Source organism: Suillus plorans, assembly GCF_016647745.1.
Source record: "Suillus plorans strain S12 chromosome Unknown HD556scaffold_43, whole genome shotgun sequence".
In the NCBI taxonomy this organism is placed as follows: Eukaryota; Fungi; Basidiomycota; class Agaricomycetes; order Boletales; family Suillaceae; genus Suillus; species Suillus plorans.
The window spans coordinates 43616-68980 of NW_024537427.1; the positions used below are offsets into that span (position 1 = coordinate 43616).

At 47.7% G+C, this 25365-nt stretch overlaps 10 protein-coding genes across 10 annotated transcripts; 6 read left to right on the forward strand and 4 right to left on the reverse strand.

Moving 5' to 3' along the window:
* Nucleotides 1–1655: 1655 nt before the first annotated feature.
* Nucleotides 1656–3572, forward strand: HD556DRAFT_1309917 (uncharacterized protein; the record flags this gene model as incomplete). The annotated part of the gene is made up of 9 exons (XM_041300343.1): nucleotides 1656–1702; nucleotides 1754–1779; nucleotides 1836–2002; nucleotides 2058–2397; nucleotides 2457–2510; nucleotides 2561–3066; nucleotides 3124–3136; nucleotides 3189–3338; nucleotides 3391–3572. 9 exons carry the CDS (start codon nucleotides 1656–1658, stop codon nucleotides 3570–3572), a joined length of 1485 nt encoding a protein of 494 aa, XP_041158170.1.
* A 146-nt stretch (nucleotides 3573–3718) lies between these two features.
* On the forward strand, nucleotides 3719–6089 carry HD556DRAFT_646888 (uncharacterized protein). Its single transcript, XM_041311178.1, has 12 exons — nucleotides 3719–3839; nucleotides 3899–4135; nucleotides 4187–4212; nucleotides 4265–4452; nucleotides 4512–4854; nucleotides 4901–4954; nucleotides 5005–5306; nucleotides 5358–5370; nucleotides 5439–5488; nucleotides 5543–5642; nucleotides 5696–5797; nucleotides 5855–6089. Exons 2-12 carry the CDS (start codon nucleotides 4095–4097, stop codon nucleotides 5890–5892), a joined length of 1257 nt encoding a protein of 418 aa, XP_041158171.1. The 5' UTR covers nucleotides 3719–3839; nucleotides 3899–4094; the 3' UTR covers nucleotides 5893–6089.
* A 432-nt stretch (nucleotides 6090–6521) lies between these two features.
* On the forward strand, nucleotides 6522–7504 carry HD556DRAFT_1445271 (immunoglobulin E-set; the record flags this gene model as incomplete). The annotated part of the gene is made up of 8 exons (XM_041306906.1): nucleotides 6522–6530; nucleotides 6589–6628; nucleotides 6687–6823; nucleotides 6872–7008; nucleotides 7060–7099; nucleotides 7154–7196; nucleotides 7249–7407; nucleotides 7467–7504. 8 exons carry the CDS (start codon nucleotides 6522–6524, stop codon nucleotides 7502–7504), a joined length of 603 nt encoding a protein of 200 aa, XP_041158172.1.
* Nucleotides 7505–8484: 980 nt separating this feature from the next.
* HD556DRAFT_646085 (UbiA prenyltransferase family-domain-containing protein) lies at nucleotides 8485–10081 on the forward strand. Its single transcript, XM_041311177.1, has 6 exons — nucleotides 8485–8850; nucleotides 8908–9060; nucleotides 9116–9233; nucleotides 9293–9378; nucleotides 9432–9565; nucleotides 9612–10081. Exons 1-6 carry the CDS (start codon nucleotides 8565–8567, stop codon nucleotides 9927–9929), a joined length of 1095 nt encoding a protein of 364 aa, XP_041158173.1. The 5' UTR covers nucleotides 8485–8564; the 3' UTR covers nucleotides 9930–10081.
* A 139-nt stretch (nucleotides 10082–10220) lies between these two features.
* HD556DRAFT_1240917 (RNA polymerase I) lies at nucleotides 10221–10867 on the forward strand (the record flags this gene model as incomplete). The annotated part of the gene is made up of 4 exons (XM_041298152.1): nucleotides 10221–10305; nucleotides 10368–10609; nucleotides 10672–10706; nucleotides 10759–10867. The coding sequence occupies 4 exons, from the start codon at nucleotides 10221–10223 to the stop codon at nucleotides 10865–10867; spliced, it is 471 nt and encodes a 156-aa protein (XP_041158174.1).
* Nucleotides 10868–11236: 369 nt separating this feature from the next.
* Nucleotides 11237–13199, reverse strand: HD556DRAFT_1240738 (uncharacterized protein; the record flags this gene model as incomplete). The annotated part of the gene is made up of 7 exons (XM_041298143.1): nucleotides 11237–11367; nucleotides 11423–11639; nucleotides 11692–11901; nucleotides 11947–12179; nucleotides 12231–12895; nucleotides 12965–13082; nucleotides 13145–13199. The coding sequence occupies 7 exons, from the start codon at nucleotides 13197–13199 to the stop codon at nucleotides 11237–11239; spliced, it is 1629 nt and encodes a 542-aa protein (XP_041158175.1).
* Nucleotides 13200–15799: 2600 nt separating this feature from the next.
* HD556DRAFT_1240728 (cytochrome P450) lies at nucleotides 15800–17863 on the reverse strand (the record flags this gene model as incomplete). Its single annotated transcript, XM_041298141.1, has 11 exons — nucleotides 15800–15881; nucleotides 15936–16065; nucleotides 16089–16129; nucleotides 16178–16303; nucleotides 16361–16442; nucleotides 16499–16688; nucleotides 16751–16873; nucleotides 16926–17041; nucleotides 17091–17239; nucleotides 17286–17610; nucleotides 17668–17863. The coding sequence occupies 11 exons, from the start codon at nucleotides 17861–17863 to the stop codon at nucleotides 15800–15802; spliced, it is 1560 nt and encodes a 519-aa protein (XP_041158176.1).
* An 848-nt stretch (nucleotides 17864–18711) lies between these two features.
* Nucleotides 18712–21357, forward strand: HD556DRAFT_1385831 (major facilitator superfamily domain-containing protein). Its single transcript, XM_041303378.1, has 17 exons — nucleotides 18712–18989; nucleotides 19051–19063; nucleotides 19269–19348; nucleotides 19402–19450; nucleotides 19503–19581; nucleotides 19640–19667; nucleotides 19717–19790; nucleotides 19850–19918; nucleotides 19965–19997; nucleotides 20053–20094; nucleotides 20153–20255; nucleotides 20314–20427; nucleotides 20478–20571; nucleotides 20621–20800; nucleotides 20855–20897; nucleotides 20955–21017; nucleotides 21067–21357. The coding sequence occupies exons 1-17, from the start codon at nucleotides 18876–18878 to the stop codon at nucleotides 21311–21313; spliced, it is 1425 nt and encodes a 474-aa protein (XP_041158177.1). The 5' UTR covers nucleotides 18712–18875; the 3' UTR covers nucleotides 21314–21357.
* HD556DRAFT_1385846 (uncharacterized protein) lies at nucleotides 21358–23499 on the reverse strand. Its single transcript, XM_041303379.1, has 6 exons — nucleotides 23066–23499; nucleotides 23005–23017; nucleotides 22839–22952; nucleotides 22703–22783; nucleotides 21725–22646; nucleotides 21358–21672 (listed from the first exon to the last, which is right to left on the reverse strand). Exons 1-6 carry the CDS (start codon nucleotides 23103–23105, stop codon nucleotides 21658–21660), a joined length of 1185 nt encoding a protein of 394 aa, XP_041158178.1. The 5' UTR covers nucleotides 23106–23499; the 3' UTR covers nucleotides 21358–21657.
* On the reverse strand, nucleotides 23500–25365 carry HD556DRAFT_1385848 (cyclic nucleotide-binding-like protein). Its single transcript, XM_041303380.1, has 2 exons — nucleotides 23878–25365; nucleotides 23500–23816 (listed from the first exon to the last, which is right to left on the reverse strand). The coding sequence occupies exons 1-2, from the start codon at nucleotides 25211–25213 to the stop codon at nucleotides 23623–23625; spliced, it is 1530 nt and encodes a 509-aa protein (XP_041158179.1). The 5' UTR covers nucleotides 25214–25365; the 3' UTR covers nucleotides 23500–23622.

Consider the following 25365-nt stretch of genomic DNA (forward strand, 5'->3'; position numbering starts at 1 on the left):
CTTCACCATGCAGACTTGGTCTATCATACTAGTGTTCGTTACTTGCTGGTCCTTATCATCTCGTTCGCTCATTTGAATACTCATCATCTCAGTGCATCTGATTGGCTGCCGTCCACTAATACTCGAGATATTACCATATCAGATGCCGGTTAATGAGTAGCTAGCGGTAAGCAATTTTCTTCTTGACCAACCACCTCTCATTCTCCAACAAGCTTGCTCGATACTCCTCATTACTCGCCTACATTCTTTGGATTCTGCGCCGAGTGCTAGGTATGTTTTAACCAAATCCACAGTCAAGCCTCGAGGTTGCATAGGTTAGGTACGTATCTATTATCCGTGCAAAAATTGTTTCAAAAGGTTCCAAACTACAGGTCTTGAGAGAAGCAACTCTAGGTCTTCATTTTACAATTTTCGAGTTAGCGTACGCCAATATGGAGGAAAAGAACAGAACTTTGGAACAAGAACTTTAGAAGGTTGCAGCCTCACGACCTAATCAGCTTTAATATTGCAAATGGAGCTGATATCAGCGAATCGTGCACCTCCTTGACTTCTCTCATGATCTGATGAAACAAGACGGCGAAGGTAGCCATCTTCAGCTAGTAACAACTAGAAACTCCGCGGAGAATTTCTGCATTCAATCATGGTGCAGCGCAGTACCAATTCTAGGAATTCCTTTTTGTGGTAGGCGCAGTTCGCTCTCCACATTCGAAAAACCGGATCTCACCACAATCAAGACTGCATTTGATGATCTTTGATGAGGTTTAATCAGGTAGCCGGATGGTTCAGAATGGCTAATATTTGATGCATCAAGGAGGTTGCAGACAGAGTTCAATGTCGGTAATTATCCAACAGCAGGTATAGTCGTGTTGTCGTAAGGCTGATTTTGTCCATCTTGAGCTTCAGGACTTGTCGCAGACATGTGATCTCATGGTCACATGAGCCAGCGATTGATCCACGCAAGATCCACGGGAGTAAAGAAGGTAAGGATCAATGACAGACTGTGATTGAAGTACTTGACATCTGAGACTCGGTCAGAAAAGCTATGGACAGAGGCGATACATATCCCGAGACATTTTAGGGATGTATTGATTTCGAAGATGTCCCCCAACATCTATCGTGGACCCTTCTTTGGTGTGTCCAAGGTTTCATGATCAGGCTCCACCTGACCTTGAAAATGAACTCAGCTGTAGGTTCGGTGTCCCTGTTTGCCGTTACCTTGCAAACAAAACGGGTCACCGCCTAGGCCTTCCTTATAAATTATTGATCGCCAATGAACTCATGGCAATCTTGCACCGTACTAGTGTACGACATATCATTATCAATCAGGTCATTGCATCTCTGCTAGGTGTTAAGTATGGCCCATTTGTGTCGATGCCGATGGCCAGAAATCTTGCTTCGTTGTGGTCACATCTTCGCATGCATGGGCCCAGACGTACGTGTGAACAAGAAGCGAGTTCATGAATGCCTGCATGCAAAGGCGCAAAATGCCACGAGTGAACCGTTTGAGCTTTCTGCTCCTCAACTTTAGAAGTGAATCTTGATGGCACACAGCACATGCATCGCCTTGACCAACATACCACAAAGGCGAGGATCACGTCAAAGGGGTTGAGTTTATAAACTGTGGCGCGGCACGACTTCTCTCCTGCCTCACCAGCATGATGAACGCAAACGAAAATCATGGAGCCATTCAGCAGCATGCAATGTCTGTACTCGGTTACCTTACTATGTGGAATACTGAATGACAGCCATGCAGACGAAACACCCTCGAGCACCTTTCTGGTATGCACCTCTGACGTGAAATAGTAATCATCCCAGGACCACAACATGTTCGACAGGTGAAATACAGATATTACTGCAAAACGAAAGCCTCTATGAGAATCGTATTCGCGAACTTTCAACAAATTTGGGTGTTTTTCAAACAGCATACTCTGCTATGGAAGACCGGCTTCGAAGACAAGCGGAAGAGAAAAATGAATTGTTACACGAGTTGAACACCTTAAAAGTGCGTTTACCGTTGACCCAGACGACTATCGTTATGACTGAAAACCATGTTATAGGGACTGGAAAAACGAGTTATATGTTTGCTTGACGGCGACGGAATGATCTTCACCCAGGAATTGATGAGCCAAGGCCAGGAAGGTGGCCTAGCTGCTGCGAGAAAACTGACCGAACGCGTTCGCCAATTCATATCTACCACTGAAGGATTTGAACAATACCAACTTTGGGTGTATCTCTTCTACAACAAACGCGGCCTTCTAGAGACGTTCGGCCGAGTGGGTCTGACGACGGTTAGAGCCAAGTTTGATGACTTTATGATGGGCTTCAATCAAGCTGCTGAGCGATTTATCATGGTTGACGTGGGAGGTAGCAAAGAAGCTGCTGATGCAAAGCTTAAAGGTGAGTTGACTTGTGTGATGATCTGCACGGATGCATTGAAGTTATTTCTGGATATCTAGTCCATCTTGAAGATAACATCCGTCTTCCACACACTTACAAAATATTCTTCGGTGGTAAGTCCCACCTCCACACTTCAAGCGGTTTACTGATTTTCGCCAAACAGGATGCCATGATAATGGCTATGTGCACAACCTTCGTTCTGTTGTCACTTCGAGCCTTGGTCATAAACTTGTTCTCATGCCTGGTTATTCTGATGTAGCGATTGATATCAGAGCGCTTCAGCTACCTGAGCTCAGAATACCCGAGCTGTTTATGACGACTAAACTCGTGGCACCGTCTTATAATGCCATCGCGACCGGTCCCCTGCTCGGACTGGCGCCTACTACTCCAAAATTGAGCGCACCGCAACCTGTCTGTCCTCCTACTACTCCGCCTGGTATCAGCTCTTTTTCTGGAGAAGGCCAGGGAGCAATGGCTCGGCGCGGAAGTCTCCCAAGTTATAAATCAGTGTTGCAAACACCGTTAACAATGTCGACGCGGTTTAACTGCCCATCAATGGAGCCAAGTGAGGGTAGTAGCGAGTCCAGCGAAGCGAGCGAGATTCCGCTTGGCTTGCCGCGATTGACCCCTCCTTCTCCACCGAAGCAGCGACGTATCAATAACCAGGTGGTGAGTCGCATTGCCCTCCTATGTTTCTTGACGCTGTCCTGACTGAATTACTGCTAGGCATTATCTAAGCGTATGTTCACTAGCGTCTATTGTAGTGATCTAATATTGATATTTTCACACAGATGTCCCGCCTCCGTGCACTTTATTCTATTTGGCGCAATGCAGGCACGGTCCAAGTTGTAAATATTCGCATGAGTATATCTTAGAAGCGGAACACTATCAAGAACTAGGAGAGAATGCAAAGAAGACGCCTTGTAAAGTTACAAACGAAGGTGTGTTTTCTCCGCTGACAATTTGTTGAGCATAATACCGACTGTTCGTCAGGCGGAGATTGTCCATTTGGAGATGAATGCGTTTATGGACATTCGTGCCCGAACGGTACAACTTGTTATTTCCTGAAGTTAGGAAAATGTAAATTCGTTGCTGGTGAGGCATACCGTCACTCTGCACATAAAACCACCTTCATCTTCGCTTCAGCTGGTATGCACCGGCAACCGAACAACTGAATTAACGCGCACCTTCCATTTTATTATGATAAAGTTTCTTGTTATGACCAATCGAGGCTGACCTGCCGGAGATGGGCTCGGCCTCGGGAATGTCTATTTGTACATATATGCATGCAGTCACGTTTTGACATCAAGGTTCAGTTTTTCCTAACATTCAAATCATCATCGCGGAGAAAAATTAACAACGTAATGCTGATGGAATTTTTCCATTGACGTACTTGAGCACGTACAAGTGATTCTCAACGAAGAGTGCGGCACATTCACTTGGTTCGCGTGACTTAGCCAAATCAGTCTCAACTTCTTCGAATGACAATATGACCTTCAAGCTGTTCACGATATGATTGCCTTATCTGCGGGCTTCTCCAATTGCATGAATCCCGCGATCTAGCCTGATTAACGGCCTAGCCCCTTTGCAGGTAAACATCGTGGCTTCGTTGGTTTAAAAGGCTGCCGAATTTTGTTAGCATTCCTGTGTTTCCCTAATATCTAATATCCACTCTGTACCCCCGTTCGCCAACCCATATGGCAACGTCTCCGGTAACAGAGGCCAGCCAGCAGCTCTGGTAAGCCATCTAGTGCACCAGCTGAAATATTAATTTGAAAATTTTCACAAGGGATGAGACGCTGGGTAGACTTCTGAGTGAGTACCTCTCATCTCAGGAATCAGCTTGTAGTCTAATACTGTTTTGCAGACCTGTCATCGGCCACAATTCAACGGAATGCTGACCTCGAGAATCGCTTAGCTGAACTCGAGGTCGAGCTTGCGGTCTGGAAACAAGCCCATGCGACTGCTATTGAAGGTGCAGACAGAGAGGCTAAGGCTCTCAAAGGGCGGTTGGCTTCTCTTAATTCTCAGGTGGCGTCAATGGAAACCTTCATGGTCAGTCTAATTCCCGCTAGGGCAAGTGGCTGTCTAAATTTATCTGTAATTTCAAACAGAGCCAGAGTCTACTCGTCCTCTGCGTCATTGACGGGGATGCTTGTATATTTAATGACTTGCTCCTTAGGCAAGGTCACGAAGGTGGCCGCCAGGCCGCACAACAATTGACGAGGGCAGTCGCAGATTATTTAACCAGCGAGGATGTTCACGTTCTCGGTCGACTGTCATTTTGGGTAACAATTTACTTTAACAAGGCCATACTGGCGAGCGTTCTCGAGCGACATAAATTATGTAGCCCGGAGCAACTTGATGCCTTCATTATGGGCTTCAGCCAGTCTTCGCCCAGGTTTGTTTTGGTTGATGTCGGATACGGCAAAGACGCCACCTTCACGAAAATTACAGGTCGGCATGTGTTGATCAATGTTATCTATCACTTACCCCCATTTAGAGTATCTACAAACCTACTTGCGCTTCCCTCAAACTCAGAGAATTTTTTTTGCCGGCAAGTCTCGTCAACGCTCGATGCCGTTTACACAACTTGACGTAACGCAGGTGGTCAGGAAAACACTTACGCTCCAACTATTGCTGCGCTGCAAAATGACGGACTTTTGGGAAAAGTCGCTTTCTTGGAAGCCTGCCGCGCGAGCCCAAACTACGCGCAGAAACACCGTTTACCAATTCTGACTGTGGACACATTGTTTATCAACCAGAGACTCTCGCCACCATTGAGGACACCTCCACCATTGAATATGAACGGTCTCAGTCCTACACTGACATCTGGTGGATTACCGACACCGCATTCGCCACACAGTATGAGTGCTTCTGCGACGGGAAGGCTTGTGGACCCAACCTTGGTGAGTCCACCTTCTCGTTGTGGTTTATTTTTCGATGCTGATAGCTCCCAGCCCCTTCATAAGCGTGAGTTAAGATTGTGTTGATTAGCTGTGGTCAGTGCCTAGACACTCGACATTTTACCGCTTACACAGATTCTCCCCCACCTTGTAATGAATTCTATCTCATGTCCTGCACTAAAGGCGTATGTATGAACTACGAGTCTTCTTCACTTTACTAATGAACGTTTCGGTACCAGGGGGCTTGTAAATATTCGCATGACTATATCCTGACGCCAGATCAGCTGGCCACTCTTGCTGCTAACGCCAAAAAAGCTCCTTGTAATTTTCTAAAAAATGGCACGTTTATTCAACTTGACCTCGATGCCTCATTAAGTTTTTGGTCATTATAGGTCTCCAGTGCCCATACGGCGAGCGTTGCTGCTGGGGACATGTGTGCCCTAACGGTCCGAAGTGTTTCCACCTAAGCAAGGGCAAATGTTGGTTCAAAGGCGGTTCGTGTCAAAACGTCAGATAACAACCAAGTACTAACTGGAATATTTCATATTCAGAAAGTATGCATGATGTTTCGCCTCATCTATCACCTTAGCGTCCTTCCACTCTTGTTTGCCTGTTATTGGTTTATTTTATGTGCCACATGGCATGTACGAAGATGTTAGCTTGACGTTTTATCGCGTTATCCTCTGTCTGCTTTATTTGCTTACAACGTTGTAGTTCATGTGTGGTTTTTTACATGTTATTGTATCAATCGGATGTGGATTATTATTTATGTAGTCCGGAACGCCCAGCACTCTTCAGCACCGCATGCTCTAGAACATATACGTACACGGAGTGGACAAGGTCCGAGTATGGCGTGACCCCAAAATCATGTGGCCAAGACCCTTAGCACTTACATCTCCCTTTGTGTCCTGCGTTTTGGCTGCCACCAAATGGAGGCGTTGAAACGTTGATCCTCCACCCCATTGGTCTCGTTCAAACCGCAATGAAAGCCTTTGAAAGCCTTGGTCGAGACTCGAAGCTTGAACCTATCTCACAATTGCGAAGGTCAATTGTTTGGATCATGAGCCAGCCTAGGCACCAGGCGTGTGAAATCAGATCAGTAGATAAGTGCTTGAACAAGAATCTTGGCACTGCCAATTGCAAAAGGCCCTTGGAAACTGCCCAGTACCACTCATCGACCTGTCCATCTCCTTCTAAGCCTCGAGTTTCACGTTTGAGATGTCTTCTGTATGTTTCGAGCATATACCTTGATGGCGATCGCTCGCTGATTGGTGTGTTACTGTAGAACGATGATCAGGATGATCTGAAGCCCTCTGCCACCCCAGGTGGGCAAGCATTGAATGTAGAGCAAACAGAATGAGCAGCTTATTGAATCTATCCCAGGCTACAAGCCAACTGGCACTGCAAAAACAGCAGATGAATACGCCCAACTGGACGCAGAAGACGAGAGCTTGGCACGGTGGAAAGCCAGTCTTGGTATCACTGCTGGAGTGTCAACTGGGGACACCTCAGGACCAAGAGTATGTTACTCCCAGTACTGTCTGTCCTGAAGTTGATTGGTCGTATAGGTGACAGTTCTGACCCTAGAGCTTGATTCACCCACACTGCCTCCTGGCAAGACGCTTGTCTTTGATCTCAATGACTCTGCCAAGTTGGCCGATACGAAGAAGAACCCAATCATCATCAAGGAGGGTGTAGAATATAAGTAAGTGCTCTGAAGTTGTTCTCCGATGCTATGAGGCTGATATTGTCACAGCGTTCGGATCACGTTCAAGGTGAACCACTCAATTATATCTGTGAGTGGCCTGTCTTCGTTTTGGCTTGACGGGTCTTAAAACCTTGTTGCGAAGGGTGTACGATACATCCAGCTAGTCAAACGCGCTGGTATCAAAGGTATTAGTACATTTTCATGTAGTTTGGGACCTTGATGTTGATCACTCTATAGTGGACAAGCTCGAGCAAATGCTTGGGTCATACGGTCCCCAGGCAGAACCATACACGAAGAATTTTGACGTAGAAGAATCGCCGTCGGGGCTTGTGGCACGTTCAGGATCGTACAATGTCAGAAGCCGCGTTGTGGACGACGATGGAGAAGTATACGCAGGTCTGTGTTCGCAGAAGCTGTGATCGAGGTCTCTTAAAACTGACCTGCCACCTTTTCAGACTGGGAGTGGTCATTCAAACTTGCCAAGGAGTGGTGAATGAAGACTTCTCGCCTTATCATTTTATGACCTTTGTTGCATTACCCTATGGCATCATTTTGCATATCAGCTCTCGTATCTCCATGGATGTACCTTGTACTCTTTCGAACAGTCCCCACCGACACCGAGTGGCTGACGATTCAGGCTGACAGAAGTTTCCCGCTAAAGAAAATGTTCAGATATAACTGCGAGCTATGGAAAATTTGACCGGTCAGGTCGTTGCAGACTGTGGTGCCTTGTTAATATGCTAAGCATGCAGGAGATTTTGACATAGCTCACAGCAATGCAACTAGTACATAATACTAGTGCGGACGTCCGGGAAACAGTAGGTCCTGAGCGCTGAGCGAGATAACGAAAGCGCCATATCAAGTCTGCAGGCAAGCACTGCTAGTGGCTAGGACCGTCCATAGCCTACCTCTCCTTCGAGTTGGCCCTCGACATGAGCAAGGACAGCACCGTGTCGAGCGAGTATAATACGTATCTTCAAGTTGATGGTCCCCGGTAGTAGTGTTCGTCACGGTTGCACGCAGGGCGTTGGCGTTATGCCATCTTGCAGCATTTTCTCGACCTCCATGAGCGATTTGTCGATCGATACTGTTTTGGAACAGTTGGCTGATATCCGTGTGCCTCCAAACTGCACGCAGCCTGTTGTCGATGGTACGCGCAGTATTTTTGGTGTTGAAGTGGCGCTCCGCCGCCTTTCAATGTATGGATAGGATAGCGAAATTGTGTGGCCTGCGTGGACTTTCTATTGACATGTTAAGTCAGAAGGTCGTTCCGTTGTCCATCCTCGTATTCGTACTAAAACCGGTGTTATTCGAGAACTCTGCAGTCAGCCGGTTCTCAAATTGCATGCACTCATTAAGCAAATACGTACACAAGATAACGGCGAATATTTAAAAGGGCTTGCTATACATGAATTTGAATTTTGGCCCGTCTACAGTTTTGAAACCACACCTCTGGTCCATCATCATGGTATTCCCCCACGTACTTATCGTGAGAGTCAGGATTCAGGAACATACAAACATACGTGCTCCTGCAAGCCGGGAACTTGTGCAGCATGACTATCGCAGTACTAACCCGATTTTCCACGTTGTATGCAGGACACTGTTTGACGAGAAACTCGGCGCACAATATACCATGGGTTGGTAGGCATACGTCTCAAACAGCTGGCATCTTGTCTTCATCAACAAAGGTGTTGAGCCGCCATGTATCTGGGACTCCATCAAGTGCTTCAGCTGCACCAACAACCTGGGTCGACCGCCTTCCACCAAAAATTCGACCTTACCTCAACTTAATAAGAATAGACAAACCAATTGGGACCTTATTGATGTTTTACCCTTGCGGTGCGTCAAACCGACTCGAAGTTGTGCGCTCTTCCAGCTCATCCTTCCTTCATCTAGCATGGTCCATAACCATGGCCTCGTATGCCTTAGAGGCACCATTAACGACACCTCTGACATATCTCAGCCTATTTGGACTTGGAGCAGTGGTCATGCGGGGTGCAGGTTGCACCATCAACGACATGTGGGATAAAAATTTAGACAAGGCCGTAGGTAAGTAGAACACGCGCCATTATCGCGTCTTCTTTGCACTGACGCGTCATCGCAGAGAGAACACAAAGTAGACCACTTGCGAAAGGTGTCATCAGCCAGAGACAGGCGCTGGTGTTCTTAGCTGGACAGTTGTCAGTGGGATTGGGAGTTTTGTTACAGCTGAATTGGTACAGGTACGCAGCGTCTTTACTTTCGCTCCGCTATCACAGCTGTTGACCTTTTTAATCATAAGCATTCTCCTTGGAGCTTCATCTATGTCTTTGGTGACCGTATACCCGCTCATGAAAAGAGTCACCTACTGGCCGCAAGTCGTACTAGGTGCGTGTCAGTAATTTCCGTCGTATTCCAGGACTGAAATGAAGGTGCCACAGGACTCACCTTCAATTGGGGGGCTTTGCTGGGCTGGTCTGCCGTTGCCGGGGCAGTCGACTGGAGTGTTTGCCTCCCTCTATACGCAGGCGGAGTGTGTTGGACTCTTGTATATGATACTATATATGCACATCAAGTGGGTGTTACTGCACAATAAGCACTCTATTTTCTGACTATCGCAGGACAAAACAGACGACGTGAATGCTGGTATCTACTCCACTGCCCTGCTTTTCGGAGAGCAGACCCGTCCAATCCTCGGCGCGCTCTCGGCATCATCCATCTCTTTGATTGGTCTTGCAGGCGTTCTCAACGCTCATGGGGTACCATTCTATCTCGGCCTTGGCCTCGGGGCTGCGCAGCTTGCACGCGTCCTTTGGAAAACAGACCTTGAGAGTCGTCCAAGTTGCTGGCAAGGATTCGTAGGATGTGGTTGGTCTGGATTTTGGATATGGACGGGAGCTCTGGCAGATTATGCACTCCTGATTTCAGGTCTTACATGATGGTTATCTGCTCGAAATGCCGAAATTAGAGCAGTGGGCAAGAGTCTACCAGAAGCACCAGTGTAAGTGACTGTTGATTTGGCTTTCTACAGTCAGTCCGACTCAGCATTCCTCGTCAAATTCCTCATCTATGTGGTGTCAAGTCTTGCTTCATCCAAGTTGTTGAGATAGATTCGATATCGATTTTTCTAGCTCCTTAGTTAGGGATCGCATACTTTTTTTGGAAATTTTCGGAGATGGACGACCCAAAGATCTTGACTACTTGTCCGGGCTCTTTCTTCACTGTTAGCTATGGCCTCCACCTCATCTAGCATTGTGTTCGACGATATTTTCACGATTGATGCCATCGACAAGGATGGCAAAAAATTCGATCGAGGTCCGGACTTGCCTATGCGCATCACTTTTTACCTGTGATTGACCTGCGCTATGTGAACCCAGTATCTCGGTTATACGCTCGTTCAAAGAACTATGACATGGACTTGACGCTTGACTATAATATCGAGCTCTTCCCTGTATCGAACGGGGACACTTTCGCGATGGCCCTCGCTTCGTCACTGTCACGGGACGGTGGTGCACCCACCGCAGATGGGGAAGAAGACAAAGACAGAGATGTATGGAGACCAGATGGCAAAGGAAGGAGAGGCTTAGAAGAAGATTACGACTACGTAATGTATGGGAAGGTACGGCTATGTTTTTCTTTTTCCATCGCACAAGGGTTTGAATGTACTCATTGATTTGACAGGTATATAAGTTTGATACTGGATCATCCGACGTTGTGTGAGTCGTTTGCATGTTTGCAGTTCTACTGGCCCGCACTCATGTCCTGTAGCACGGCCTACGCGTCATTCGGTGGACTGCTGCTCTCGATAACCGGTTCATATCGACACTTGACTAATGTCGTTCTTGGCGATCCAGTCTATGTGCTACTTAGGAAATAATCGTTGTTCTGCAAAGTACCCATTGTGATGCACGAATTCAACCATCAGACTCATACCGAGTCGATGAACTACATGGTTGAGTGGTGCAGTCGAGCACCTGCATGGAGAGGAAACCATCCTGGTCGAAGTCATTGCTTCAGCTTTGACAGAGCGTGCTCACGATTTCCCACTAAGCGTGCAATCAATACATTTCGTTACTATACAGATGAGCGTGAAACCGTGTAAGAGATTCTATGGATTATTGTCGTAAGAGCCGTAGATATGGCAGGATTATCAAGTACTATAAATGTGAGCGAACAAAGGAAAACTGAAAGCACTGGTGAATTATAGCATTTACGTGTAAGCATGGACAACAAGAGCATCTTCTGATCATGGAGCTGAGAGCGGGTAGCGAGGACTGCTGCGGGATCTGAGCCATCCTTTCATCGCAACGATGCAGAATGTCCAGCAGAACGCGAAGCATGTGATAGCAACGGCGACGTTAAGGAACATCATCATATCTATGACAAGTTCGTTCGTCAGTACGGAGGTACGTCGGGGTAGATGATCGCATACCATCACGCCCTTTTCGCATAGCAGCAATTGTGACTTCTTCTGTGCTGAATATAAACACCAAACCACCACATGCAAGGAAGAAGCTTGCAAGAGCTTCTGTCGGCGGTCGAGATGGAAGGATAGAGCGGGGCGGGCCAAGCCAGACAAAGAAGTAGGTTAAGCACCTTAAAACCGAGAATCCCAAAAGGAGCTCTCCCCATATTTCGTGTATCTGTACCTGTTTCGAAGCCAGATTAGCTAGAAACGGAGTGGAAAAATTCCCATGGTACCTGGAAGAGATAAGTCTGGGCGTGAGCGCTCATTGCAGCACCGGTGACACCAATGACGAGAGCAGGGAAAGGGTTAAAGCTACCACGATAGCTTGGAGGCTCGGACACTTCAGCTGGGCCGACAGCGGCTGCAGCAGACGCTGCAAGCCAGCGGCGAACACGTTTTGACTCGATTCCCATCCCAACGAGTCCGGCAAACCAAAACATGACCTAGATGATCGTGAGATACGAATAGGCAGGAGAAAATTGACGTACAGCAATGCTTATATGTTGTACTTGCTTGGTGGTATAAGGGTCACCAGAGTGAACGCCAAAGCGTTCCATCCAAGTGTTGGTGATGCCGTAGAGAAAAATGACCAACGACTCCACGAATTCAGCAGAAACATGTTCACCACTCGGTGAGATGTTCCAAGCCCACCCAAGCTCAGAGAAAGATCCAAGGTACCGAGCAAAGGTAACCAAGCCATAACACCAGAAGATGCCGCCCTCTGCGGACCTAGTAAGTCTCAATGCCTCCGCATAGAACGAGACCTACATACTGATTAGATGCGCAAGACAGCCGTTTACATAGCTTTCGCGACAGCCACCGGTATAAACGACAATACCTGACAGTGTCATACCAAAGGCTGCAAAGACCAATGCTCTCTCAAGAGTAACAAATGCCCCTTGACTAATGCGGATCAGAAGAGCTTGTGGCTCGATAAGACCGGGAAGTTTGAAATCATGCAAGGTTTCGTCAGAGTGCCTAGAACCTTGCGGGGAATCAGCTTCAAACACGGTCCTCTCCGATAAGCTCGACTTCGTATAATGGATTGTCCCCTGACTATTTCGAGAGTTGTTGACCCATGGTGCTGTTTCATCGTCGTCGGGATCATCCAAATCTTGGGTTTGGATAGTTGCAATGGGTTGATTCCGTCGCACATGGAGGGGCTCCCTAGTTTCAGCGACCCTCAGAGGTTTCATTTCAGCTACATCAAATTCTGAGGGTTCCTCCGGGTCCAAGCTAGTGTACCTGGCTGTGAGGTTGTAGACTTCATTACGTCCCAGAACAACATTCTGCCAGAATGGTTTCAAGGAGAACTTGCTTCTGTTCTTTACGAACGCATATAGACGAACGAGAAAGCGAACGATGTCGAGCGCAGAGAGGCATAAACTTAGGATTAAAACCAAGTAACCGTGGGATGCATGGGATGATCCTTCATACCTGCGGTTGAGATAGTCAGGAAAATGCCGGAATAATTGATCGATCATTAATGAGTGACGTTTCGCTTACATATCTGGTGTCAACTTCCTGTATAATGTACTGGATGCACACCCGAGTGCGCATAAACTGTAGAATGCAACTACGACGAGCCCATGCAATGAATGCTTTAAAGCACGCATTGCTATACCTGTGTAGCCCATTTGACATTAGCGCGAAGGTGCATGATGCAGGTACGTGATGTTTTCTCACCAACAGGCAGGGCGACGAAGAAGGCAAGAGTCATAAAAATGATGTGTAAGGCCATGAGTGCAGGGTAACGTGGTACTGATGGGTCACGATGCTCGATATCGATAGACCAGTAAGAGGGGGGAGTGGGAGCATGCCACTCAAGGATCGCGGTCTCGTTCAGCTCGGTCAGAGGTGCGCCATGATGCATATGCATATGATTATCGTCACGTCTGAAGGCTCCTGATGATGCTACTAGATCATGAGGAGTTGTATGTGTTTCCGATAATTCAAGGTCCGCTACAGGGACTGCCAATACTGATAGGGGTTCGAAGAGGCTGATGGCGAGAAGAGGTGCGGTGACAACAAGAGATAGCCAAGGTGAGTGCATTGTTGAATTGGACCCAATGAAAGGAACGAAGGACATTAATATGAATGAATAATCCTCCTATAAACGAGTTTTTGCGCCGATCGGATTTTTTGTCAGCAAGCTTGCACTACGACTAAAGCTTGATCATCCGAGTCAACAAAGGGAAATTTCCCAAGACACGGCTCCGAACACTTGGCTCACCGGAAAGCTGAGTACTCAGTCTTCACGGCATTGAACATATCATATGTAGGAAGACGCCGCTACGAAACTTGGCTGGTAACTTTTACAATCCTATGATTTGCGCTGGAGCCAGAACCAAAGTTTTCGATAACATGCAAGCTATCGGCCCCCCTGGAAGCCGCCACCATCTCGGTAACCCAGCTTAAACCCCGTACACAGGTTAACGGTGGAACTGGAATCTTATTCTCTGACTCAGGTGAGTGCCACTGCCCTCTTTCTATATGTTTCCATGAGATTCCATTGCGTACTCACTATTGACAAAGTTGTTAATGTCTCGATTAGGAAAGGTTCGGCATTATAAGTTAACAGACCACGTGTATTGTGCCGTTCTGAAACAACCAAGTAGCGAAACGTTTGGTGCGTCTTGTGCGCCCGGAATAGCTTGGACCCGCAGCCAAGGACAGAAGAGAAGACGTATTGGGACGCATACATGACAGCACGCTTAGCCCGGCGGCCTACAAAGCTCAAGTTGAACGGGCCCTAGTTGACAACATCATTCTCCCGGTGTGCCTGCTCGGATCACCAAAAGCTGTACCAGACGTTGGCGTGAATGCCGGCCTGGACTGTTGCAGGTCCCATGCCACATTATCGGTTTACTCCTTCTTCTTCCCCTCTCTCGCCTGGCGATCATCAGATCTGGCAGCGGAACTATCTCCTCGTGGGCAGAGGACCTGACTATCCAATGCGCTGTGGGAGTTCTGATTCATGCGTTCATGGCTCAAGTTTTCCATGACATATTGTAGGGAAGACAGCCTATCGGTCAATGCCGAGGTGCTGAGTTACGTTGTGACAACAAGGTGGTCGCCGGCATATCATGCCGTCAGATGTACGCTGCATGCTTTTTTGCTGACATATGTTGGTATAGCATTCGGTAGAAAACTTACCAAGATGACCTTATGCGATGAAACATAGCTCTCATTCAACTTTCGCTTTTAACACTAGTCCCTTGAGGCGAATGAAACCGCTTTCCTATAACTTTTGTGCACGGCCGTCACTCACATGCGGGGTGTTTGCGTAATCCGTAGCGAGCAAATTTTTGTACACCTGGCTCTTTTCATCAGGAAATCTGTTGTTGATCGCGGTACGACCTCATATTTCAATATCAGTTACTTTTGATGTTTCTAAGACTCGGCGGGGCCAGCCATCATGGCCAGAAAAACCAAAAAAGAGAAATGTAGCTGTACCATTCGAGATTGCCCAGTTGCAGGTCAAATAATTCAGCGCTACATACACACAGACGAGTTCCTGAAGGGTTTTTGATTGTGTATGGGTACATTAATGTTGGTAGTGACAACAGTAGACACAAAGCAGTAATTCAGCAGACTCGGAAGTTCTGAGACGGTCCACCCATACTCGCACCAACTAGTACTAGTCTTCTTTTCCCTGTGTGATGGCAATCATTGGGAAAATGGGCGCGCGAGAGCCAAGTTGAGCGACAGCGCACTGCTTCAGTTCCTCAGCAATCTGTCATTGATGCATCTTCTCACCTCATTCAAAGTACCATCCTTGTGTTCTCACCTGACTCCAGCTTACAGAAATTCAATGAAGTAACTGCACAGATGTGCGGAGAATATTTGCGCATACGCAAGTTGATGGTGCGAGGCATGTTGAATGGGTTCTGATGAGGTTAATCCTTGTGGAGGAGCTGAGATTCAGCGCCTCTGGGTGATCAAGAGAATACAGAATACTAATGTCTAAGCATCACACACCAAACATGAAACGGCTTGTTGACGTGGTTCAAAACGGTGACAGCGACGGACCCAGGAACGGACATGCAGGCACCAGCACCGGCGATAGTGCATGAGTCGAGCATCTGTCGCTTGGTGGATGTGATGACGACTTCGAATGTAGGCAGAAGTAGCCACCATGCGTCAAGCCTGAGGTGTAGACCACAAGCGTCTTTGATGCAAGAGTATGCACTGTCAACGACATGGAACAGCAATATATTGTGCAATTGTATCGCGATGTGACACCACAGTCGATCCTGCATTATGATACAAAGCTCAAACTATGACGGACCTAGATGTCAGGTGTGAAAATCGCCGCATCTATGATTCATCTTCACGCGCTTAATAGTTGGCATCCTGTTCAATGAGCGCCACGGCTCTTGAAGAGCGAGGCTTAATGGAACACTTGAACGGTTTAGGGTGGCTAGAAGGGCATATATCCGGTTCAGCGCCGGACGTGATCAGGTATGCAACATACCTGACTGTGCCTGATGATGGATCAACCTCAGGGGTGATCTCAATACCATTCTCAACGACCTTCGAGATATCGAACACGGCCAGTGACATCGTGGCGGACAACCAGACTGAGGCTTCAGCGAGGTGAATACCTGTAAACGAAAATGAATTCAACGCCAGGATACAGTTTGGGAGTCGGGCATACCTGGACAAAGACTGCAGAGTAGAAAGTTAGCATGGCACAAAAATCTACTGCATGCTTACCGTCTTCCAAAGCCGAAGCAGATCGTGCGGGGATCTTTCTCAGGCTTCTTCCCATCATTAGCCAAAAAGCGTTCAGGATTGAATTGCGAGGGGTTAGCATATCTCTTCGGGTCATTCAGCATGAACCTGCCATTATATTCTGTTCAAACATCGACTCGGAATATGGAAAAAAAGCGTACTGACCAGATATTAGGCATGACAAAGGCACCTTTTGGGATGTAGTACCCGTCATGGACATCGTCCTTAGAGACACAGTGAGGAAAACCTGAGATGGAGATACCACTCAGTAACTAGATAATGCATTGAACGAGATACACAGACCGGTAGGGGCAACAGAATGCCATCGTAGGGCCTCTTTGATAAGCGCTCCGATGTAGGGGAGAGAGTCTTGGTCGGCGAAGGAGGGAAGACGATCAGGACCGATAACAGCATCTATTTCAGCCTGAGCCTTCTTCTGCACGTCAGGGAATAGCGTCATAGCTAGGAAGAACGCGTTGATAGTAGAAACAATCTGGGGCAAAAGTGTACCACTTTCAGAAGATGGTTGTCAGAAATATGGAGGGAGGGACCAACAGTGTCGGAACCGCCGGCATATAGACCTGCAGCAGTCCATTTCACGAGGTGCTCGTCTTCCGCTGACAAAGTACCGCCTCCCAATAGATTCGAGGTGAAAGACTCCGAGGCAATGCCAGCAGCCTGTGAAAGTCAAACTTCAACGCATACTTGCAGAATTATAAATGATGGTCACCATCTGATCCACGACGAAATTGTATGGTGCAGAAACGAATTCTTCAAGGTTGTCGTGCCATTCGCGGGCCAGACGCTTGAAGCCAGCACCAGGGAACCATTCAGGGACCTTGGCCACTAAAATGGTGAGGCCATTGGAAGCAAGCATCTGAATGCTATGGCTTACAGAATGGTACAATATCAGCCATGAAAGCGCCAGGAGCGCTGGCACGCGACCACTCGCCCATAACGCGTTCTGCAAGGTCAACGAAGGGATCGTCATTCTCTTTCACCTCGTAACCATGAGAGATGCGAAGAATCACAGCGGCAGCAGTGCTATAAAAATCAAGATCGTGTTGATGCAATGATAAATTATACGTACTGTCGAACATGTGCGTGCAGTTGATTGGGTTTCGCGAACACACGCTTGAGGAATCGGCGAGTCTCGACCTCCTCGACTTGGCTGTATGTGCCCACAGCAGCGCGGGTGCCTGTGACGCCGTGGAATTTTTTGCGGTGCCGGCGTAGATGGTCGCCATAAGGGAGGAGAGTTATAACATTTTTCCAGCCAATAAGTTCGCCGCCAACAGTAAGAATAGGACGGTCAGAGTAAATAGCGCCCTTATTGTCCAGCATTTCCATCGCAGTCTCGACAGAGTTCAGCACTATGATGTGTTGACCCAGAACATTGATATGCGAAATGTCACCTGTCGAGTCGGACAAGACATTGAAATGTAAGATTATGTGAAACAAGAAACACTCACCATACTTCTTGCCCCACTCTGTGAAGGTGAGCCAGGGCCTGGTGTAGGGCATGTCCATGATGTTCCCGATGAGAGGCCACCCCGGAGGGCCAGGGGGATATGGGGGGTTCTTCTTGTTGAACACCTGCTTAAGTAGATATGCTCCGACACAAACAAGGCATAGGTAGAGTCCAGTGACGTTGGTGAGAGCCAACATGATGTACTAGGAGAGGACGATCAACTCGAGAGTGGGTTTGTAGTGAAGCTTGCAGGACGAGATGAAAGGAGTTTTATACTGACCACCTTATCTATGACCTAAGCTTGTGTCCGTCGTGAGGCTTCATTATTTTAAAACAAGTCTGAAATGGAACAAAAAAAAAAGATCATCAATCTCATTGAAGTAGTACCCTTTGGTACATTGCACTAGCACCTGTTGCTAAACACCGCCCACCCGATGACGAGTTTCTCGCTGCCGTTAGATAGTGGGTATTACAGTGACACATCTGGTAAATGGCCGCTCTGGGGCTAACCTACATATTAATAGACTCTTGAGCCAAAGTCTTAGACTGATAACCAGTCTGTCTATGAGGCGAGCCGTCGTTGTAGTCTGTGGATAGGGCTAGGGGCCTTTGGTGCTGAGTTTAAACGGTGGGGATCTCGGTCGTATCACGGTGGAGTAGCTAAATTAATATACATACTGTTAGGTGCCTGTTAGACGTTGGCGCGAATGACGCCCTGGGCTGCGGCTGCGGGTCCCATGCCACAACATCGGTTTGCTCCCCATCAGAACTGGCAGCGGAACTGCCCCGCCGTGGTCGGATGACCTGACTATCCAATGCGCTGCAAGAGTTGAACATGCAAGTTAGCCTATCGGTCAATGACTCAATGCCGAGGTGCGGGCAGGACAATACGGCATGCTGCGTATTTTCTGATGGCTTACTTACTGGTATGATGCTTCCATTGTGCCACATTGATGATATTTCATGCTAATCCGTATACGAGCAAAGCCGCATCAGTGTAGTCTTTTAATTATCTGTAGAATACGCACTTAGCTTCGACTCGGTGTCATCCGGGTGTGACAGGGTGTGACCTGCTTAAATCGACAGCTAATTATAGCATTCCCATCATCATCTCAGGCTGACTCCATATGGCGCCTATCCTATCGTGTTCAGTTTCCAAGTTCGCCGTTCAAAGGCTGACTTCGAAAGCCAACCCGACCATCCTGCAAAATGCGTTGGAAAACAATCAGGCAGTTCCTCTGGGGAGAGGTACCCTCCTCAAAGTTGGAGCAAAGGCTGCTCCTGAAATTGGACTGGTTCATTTTGTCTTATTGCTGTTTTATGGTATGTTTCATTGATTGATCTTGAGAAAACGCTGATTGCAAACACGTCACTGCGGTGGTAGTATTTCACGAACTGTGAGTTTTACGTTGTTTACCTTTGTCGTCGGGCATGTTGCATGTTTCTAATGCAGGAAGCTTTTGAACGCATTACGATCGCGACGTTAGTCTTCGGTGATATAGTCACAGCGAAGCTTTCTCCAGACCTGAGGCATTTTCGCTTTAGAGTTCTTACCACTTCATATATCCGGGTAGCTGTCTCTGACATAATTCTCGTAACCAGACCTTGATCGAGCGAATGTAAACAATGCATATGTATCCGGGATGAAGCAAGAACTCAACATGCAAGGAAATGACTTCAATGTACGTACTCCATATATGTGTTTTCAGGGAGGTTTCTCTGAGCGCCTCCGCAGAAAATAAATACGATCTTTACATGCGGCTACATTGTCGGGATGATTCCCAGTAGGCCTTAAGCAATTATGTTACCCGAGGTGCCCTATTCAATGCTTGTCAGACAATTTGATGCTCCAAGTCGTCCCACCAAGATTGTGGTTTCCATCGATGCAGATAGTATGGGGTGTGCTCACCTTCTGGTTCGTTTCGATTATCAAGAATGCAACAAGCACGGCATTGATAAATTTGATGACACAGTTCAAGTACCGTCCATAACGTTCAACAGGTAAGGCCCTCCATGACATTGTTTCCCCGCTAACCGCTTCCGCAAATAGCTGTACGCTATCAGATTCTTCCAAGGCATATCAGAAGCATCGACCTTCGTAGGCACGCACTATATTCTTGGATCGTCAGTGTGCTTCATTTCTTCAAGGAACATTCTCTTATTCTCTTATACGCTTCTTGAAGATGGTACAAATCTGGCGAATTGGGGAAGCGCTCGGGTATTTTCACGAGTTCTGGTCTAGCTGGGACACTGTAAGGTAATCATCCGACGTTCGTTCATTTTGCTGACATTCGATAGGTTCTCTGGTGTGCTTCAAGCAGCCGTTTACCAGTAAGATATCATGTTTTCCACCAAGACTGAAGATTTCAAACCAGTGTTTTATGAGACATCTTGAAGGCGTCGGCGGAAGAAGTGGATGGCGGTGGCTGTAAGCGTCCCCAGATTTCTGATCGGAGCGCTAGCGCTCAGAGAACCATTTAATTTAGGTTCATAATCGACGGTGTAATCACGCTCCCGATTGCACTTTACGGCTTTCTCGTCTTCCCTGATGTGCCATCGACCACCAAAGCATTTTATCTCAGTGAAGAGGTATGTTTTTGGAGATATGTCAACATCCGTTTCCCAGTTGTATTTATCTTCCACATAGGAACGGGCTCTCTCTCAAGACCGTCTCGACTCGGATGTTGTCCATCATAGTCTCTCTTGGGATCTTGCGAAGAGAGTGCTTAGCCGCTGGCGTTGGTACGGATGTAGTCTCCTCGTAAGCATCTTCCGTCACTCGACGAGTATGGATAAACACAGTTCGTACAGTTCGCCATCTCAGGAGAGACTGAAAGTTTCGGTTCCAACAATCTGATGGGCCAGTGGCTGTCTGCCATAGGCGGTTATACAGTTGAACAAGTTGGTGGGTACATTACGTGTCTGCATCTTTCTTTCCCTGATCCGTTTATCAGATTACTACCCGAGTGGAGTCACAGCTTTCGGAATTGCATCCACGCTTGTCTGCGCTACTTGGACAGATTACACACGAGCAAGATGGCCCGTACTCGTGTACATGTGCTTCTGCTGCACAGTCGCTGCGATCTGTATCCTTGTGTGGAGTAGTCCAACGGGGTTGAAATTCTTCGCCTATTGTTCGTGATCTCTACTGAGGCTACCGTTTTGCAAACTTAGTTCGTCCCTCTCAGACTTTGCAGGAGCCTCGTATGCCGGACAAGCTACCACATTTGCGTCAGCTACATCTTCGCAACTATCATATTGACTCATGCTGAATTGATTGTTCTGCAGTTGGGCAAACCAGATATGTGCAGATGACTATCAAGAGCGTGCTATTGTGCTTGCCTCCATGAAGTGATTTTTTTGAAAGAGTTCATGCTGCGAAACTGACTTGGACATCAAGCATGTGGAACAACGCGGTTAATGCCTGGTGGCCACTCCTCTTCTACCCTGCTACGGATGCGCCCCGTTTCAAGAGGGGTATGATCGCAATGATTTGCACGTGCACAGCAACATTGGGAGTGACTTGGCTAGTCTGGTACCTGGAGCGGCGAGAGCAGCGTTTGGCAAAAAGGAAAGCCATGAAGCATGAAACGAGAGAGGACAGTCCGAACCCCGTCGAAATAGACAAGCCCTTGAAGGACGAGTAATAAGGACTTACAGTTCTTTGCGTGTCCTCTCGATCAAGCAGCCATACTCTAAAACTTTCTGATTCATGCAAATATCAAAAAAAAAACAGTATAGATACAATGATACTGAGAACAACAACAGCAGTCTAGAATGGGTGATTGATCACCCTACGCCTACATGACAGCTCAAACAAGAATCAACAACATCCGATGAGCACAGCACATCAAAGTTGATTAATTGAAACTATAAAAACGGAAACACGAGCGCTGCTCGAAACAATTTGAAGGCAAGGGAGCATAGTCGGACAGGAAACCAACACAGCAACTGCCACTTGGGTATCGGGGGAAAAAAGCACTGGGTATATTTAGTGATCGACAACCTGCAAACCCATGTTTAAGTATGTTGTGAAAGTTCAAAAAAAATCAACGTGCCTCTACCATTCCTGTGTAAGGATCGTCCTCCGAGTCATCAGGTAGCGCAGACGTCGGCAGATCACCGGGGGGTACAGAAATATCCATTGATTGAGAAATCGGTGAGATCGGGACATCCTGGTTCTGCATGTAATAGTGCGAGGGAAGAACCGGAGATTGAGATGGGTTATAGACGGGATTTGGCAGGAGAGGTGGAACAGGTTTTCGGTTTGAATATTTGCGAGTGAGGTTGGCACCACTCGTACTGGCTGAACTAACCGTATCGACCGCGCCACTCGAATCAACAGCGCCACCCGTATTAGCTATGCCACCCGTGTTAACTGCATTGTTGAGGTTATAGACGGGGCCTTGAGGGGGAGGGACATGATAAGCGGTTGCCTGCTGTTCATATCCTTGTGAGCCATAGTAACCGTACTGAGGAACGGCCGGTGGCGCGTATGCAGGCTGGGGACCGTACCCATAGCCATGACCATGACCTGAGGAACTGCTACTAAGCCTGTATTTTTCAAAGGTGTTCGTTCCCTTCTCCTCATCTCCATAGTGCTCCCTCACGACCGGGTCAAACGTGATAGCATCGGCGATGTCGCTCTCAAGACGATTGCGCTGACGACGACGGATAGTGTATGTGATGATGACGAACACGATGATCATGATAACGATTCCAACTATGGCAAACACCCCACCCTCCAGAGGCTTGTTCTGGAAGAATGACTGAGGAGCTGCAGCGATGGTAGACGCTGAACTGGACGCGGTACTAGTCACGTAGATAATGCTAGTGCCGGAGGTTGAAGTAAAGACGATCAGAGAAGCAGATGATGTGGGTGTGGATGCATGTGTGGGTGTGGGTGTGGGAGTAGGCACAGGCATAGGCGTGGAGTTGGGTGTAGTTAGCGACGTAGATGTTGTCGAGGGGGTACTCGTGCTGGGGGTTGAATCGGTTAGTCTGCTGACACGACTTGCAATATATGTGTAACTTACGAGGGGATGGAGGTACTGATAGAACTGGATTGTTGGCTGATAGTGATAGAAGAGGTGGAAGGGGCAGAAGAGCTAGGAAAGCTAGAAGAGAAGAAGGGTCAGGAGTTGACTCATGGATATAATAGAAGACCCCAACGTAGAAGTGGTAGGTGCCCCGCTACCGAACATGCTGCCCAAAGCACTAGTAAATACATCAAGGGGGCTCTCGGGTGATATTGTGGTGCCAAAAGTCGAGGCGCCGGTTCCACCACTGATGTTACTTTAGCTAGCAGCTCACTGTTGCAAAACAAACAATGTCTTACGGTAAGCCTCCGACTGCTGAGGGTGTCAGAATATCACTTCAAGATGGGAAAAAAAGCTCACATCCATCCCGTCGGGCAAAATGAGTATGGAGTGCACCCATGAAGAGTCGTCGTTGATTTAACAGAAATGAGCGGTGATTGAGTGAGTGTGTAGATGAGACAGTTTCTTTAAATTTTGGTTGTTAGTTCCTTTGAAAGCAAGCTGACAGCAAAGCTTTGGCTAGGTGGCAGTTTGACTAATGAAGAAAGAAGAAAGAAGAAAGAGAAAAGACTGTGATGAAGTTAGTTGTTGAAACGATGACGATCAAGTTCAAGGAGCTTCCCAATCCATCACATAATACCACCAATTTCAAAATTTCAGCGGCTGATCACTTTTTACAATCCTGGGCCATCGTTGGCATCACAACTCAACAGAAACAATAGCGTCGACGTCAACTTGGAGGGTCAGTGAGACGGAGAAACATAAGACTGGGGGGGACACGAGTACGTAAATGACAACCTGCAGAGTTTTTTTTAAAGGGCGCCTAACGACGATAAATCACATTGAGGATACAATAATTTCACTATAAGACACGTGGGTATATAATGTCAAGAAAGAATACACCAAAAAACCCCTCGTCAATGGATTAATCTGGATGAAAGACCATAGCTTTCCCCAGCCTTTCTCTCCATTATCTCCCGAAGAGGCCCAAGCAGTCGTGTGAATGCAGGCGCGTCCAGCGCCGCAACCTTCAACTTCGGCTGCGTTGCATCTGTCCGACGCACCGCACTCACTGTCGCCGCTCTGGGCTCAAGTCTAAGCAAAGATAGCTCTGTTGAGGTGTGAACGTCAGCTATTTAAGAACTAATGGAGAACAACAACAAATCACTCACCGCCAAAATAGTCACCCTTTTTCAGCCGACCCACTGTGATCTGGCGGTACTCGCCCTCCTCTCCTCGTTGTGTCTTAGTGACAATAGCCTCGCCTTCCTCTACGAAGAAGAAAGTATCTCCCATCTCCCCTTCCCGAAGAACCGCTTCTTCATCGGGATATACTTTGCTGACCAGGGCGTCTGCTATTTTACTACACTCTCCCGGCTCAAGGGAGGACAAAAGGGGGACACTGGAGAGGAACTGCTCATACATCGTCCTGCGCCTGTGAGCCGCTTTCAGAATGATTGTGCGGAAAGTGATACGGTCAAGAACCCAGACAGTGGAGGGCTCGATTGCCTGCACGGTTGCCGCTCGTGGATGACCATGCATCAATGCAAGCTCGCCGAAAGAAGTTCCAGGCGTGCGCTCTGAAACTTTCCGACCAAACACGGGATGATACCCCGGCTGGAGGAATTTTTCGGGCTGCGAGGCGTGGTTTTCCGCATCCGCTAGCCAAGTCGGCGGTAGTGGTCCAGGATGGATGTAGCAGTAGAAAAGTCCTGATTCGACAACGTAGAAGTATTCTCCTACATCTCCCTGCCGAATAATCACATCATTTGCGGCAAGCTTATGCTCCTGCATTGCATTGAGCACGCCAGTCTCCTGCTCCTCATCGAGATCACGGAAAACCAAATTATCTGCAATGGATGATTTTATGCGGCGAAGTTGGTCAGCTGTCTTGGGGTATACGGGGAGTGGATCGTCGTGATCACTGTCTACTGCGATAGGCTCAGCACTGACTGACACACGGCGTGCCAGCATAGTGGCCGATGGTGCATGGAGATAATCTCCAAGGCCAAGAGAGAGCGAATTAGACATGGTCGGCGTTGAAGACACATCATATCGTGCGAATGAGTTGGGATCAGTGGTTAGCGGGGAGGTTGGGGGTAGTTCACGTCCGTCGAGGGTGAATGTCGGGGCGAGCATGCCATTGGGAGCGCCATTTGTGTCCAATGACAAAAGCGCATTTCCTGGCACATTAAGAGTCCCAAATGGACTGTGCGAGAAACCTGCATGGAGGGAGGACGCACGACGCTGAGGGACCTGGGAAAACGGAGAAATGGGAGTGGGCGTGGAGTTACGAGGGGCGATATTGACAGGGGAGTCCAGATAGAACTCGGACGGTAGCTCATGAGCTGTGGAGAGACCACGTTGGTGTAGGACGTCTCGTATTCGCGTCCGCTGTTCTTCCAGCCGAGACTGAAACCAACTAGCGCAGAACTGGAGGGCGTCTTTAGGTTGCACTCGACATACGTCGCGAGTTAAGTCCTGAATAAGACTGTCGAATGTAGACATTACTCTATATTATATGATCTTCGCTGTTCAGGACAGTGATCAATGGGGCTTGTTAGATATGTGTTATACTGGATGTGTGAGTTTGTTTTATAGTCGTGAGCCACTTAGTAAACTTTTGGCAAGGCACCGAAGGCTTAGAAACAAAAGACGCG

Excerpts from the sequence above, each read along its gene's own strand:
- HD556DRAFT_1385848 (XM_041303380.1), bottom strand. The coding sequence starts at position 25,213 with ATGTCTACATTCGACAGTCTTATTCAGGACTTAACTCGCGACGTATGT. Across the intron at positions 23,817-23,877 it reads AAAGGGTGACTATTTTGGCG|AGCTATCTTTGCTTAGACTT; the intron begins GTGAGTGATTTG and ends ACACCTCAACAG.
- HD556DRAFT_646888 (XM_041311178.1), top strand. The coding sequence starts at position 4,095 with ATGGCAACGTCTCCGGTAACAGAGGCCAGCCAGCAGCTCTG. Across the intron at positions 5,489-5,542 it reads TCATGTCCTGCACTAAAGGC|GGGGCTTGTAAATATTCGCA; the intron begins GTATGTATGAAC and ends TTTCGGTACCAG. Across the intron at positions 5,798-5,854 it reads CAAATGTTGGTTCAAAGGCG|AAAGTATGCATGATGTTTCG; the intron begins GTTCGTGTCAAA and ends TTTCATATTCAG.
- HD556DRAFT_1385846 (XM_041303379.1), bottom strand. The coding sequence starts at position 23,105 with ATGGGTGCACTCCATACTCATTTTGCCCGACGGGATGGAT. Across the intron at positions 22,784-22,838 it reads GGGGCACCTACCACTTCTAC|CTTTCCTAGCTCTTCTGCCC; the intron begins GTTGGGGTCTTC and ends CTTCTCTTCTAG. Across the intron at positions 22,647-22,702 it reads ATCAGTACCTCCATCCCCTC|CACGAGTACCCCCTCGACAA; the intron begins GTAAGTTACACA and ends TTCAACCCCCAG.
- HD556DRAFT_646085 (XM_041311177.1), top strand. The coding sequence starts at position 8,565 with ATGACTATCGCAGTACTAACCCGATTTTCCACGTTGTATGCAGGACAC. Across the intron at positions 8,851-8,907 it reads ATTGATGTTTTACCCTTGCG|CATGGTCCATAACCATGGCC; the intron begins GTGCGTCAAACC and ends TCCTTCATCTAG. Across the intron at positions 9,234-9,292 it reads TTACAGCTGAATTGGTACAG|CATTCTCCTTGGAGCTTCAT; the intron begins GTACGCAGCGTC and ends TTTAATCATAAG.
- HD556DRAFT_1385831 (XM_041303378.1), top strand. The coding sequence starts at position 18,876 with ATGCGTTGGAAAACAATCAGGCAGTTCCTCTGGGGAGAGGTACCCTCC. Across the intron at positions 19,919-19,964 it reads TCTGGTCTAGCTGGGACACT|GTTCTCTGGTGTGCTTCAAG; the intron begins GTAAGGTAATCA and ends GACATTCGATAG. Across the intron at positions 20,898-20,954 it reads GGACAAGCTACCACATTTGC|TTGGGCAAACCAGATATGTG; the intron begins GTCAGCTACATC and ends ATTGTTCTGCAG.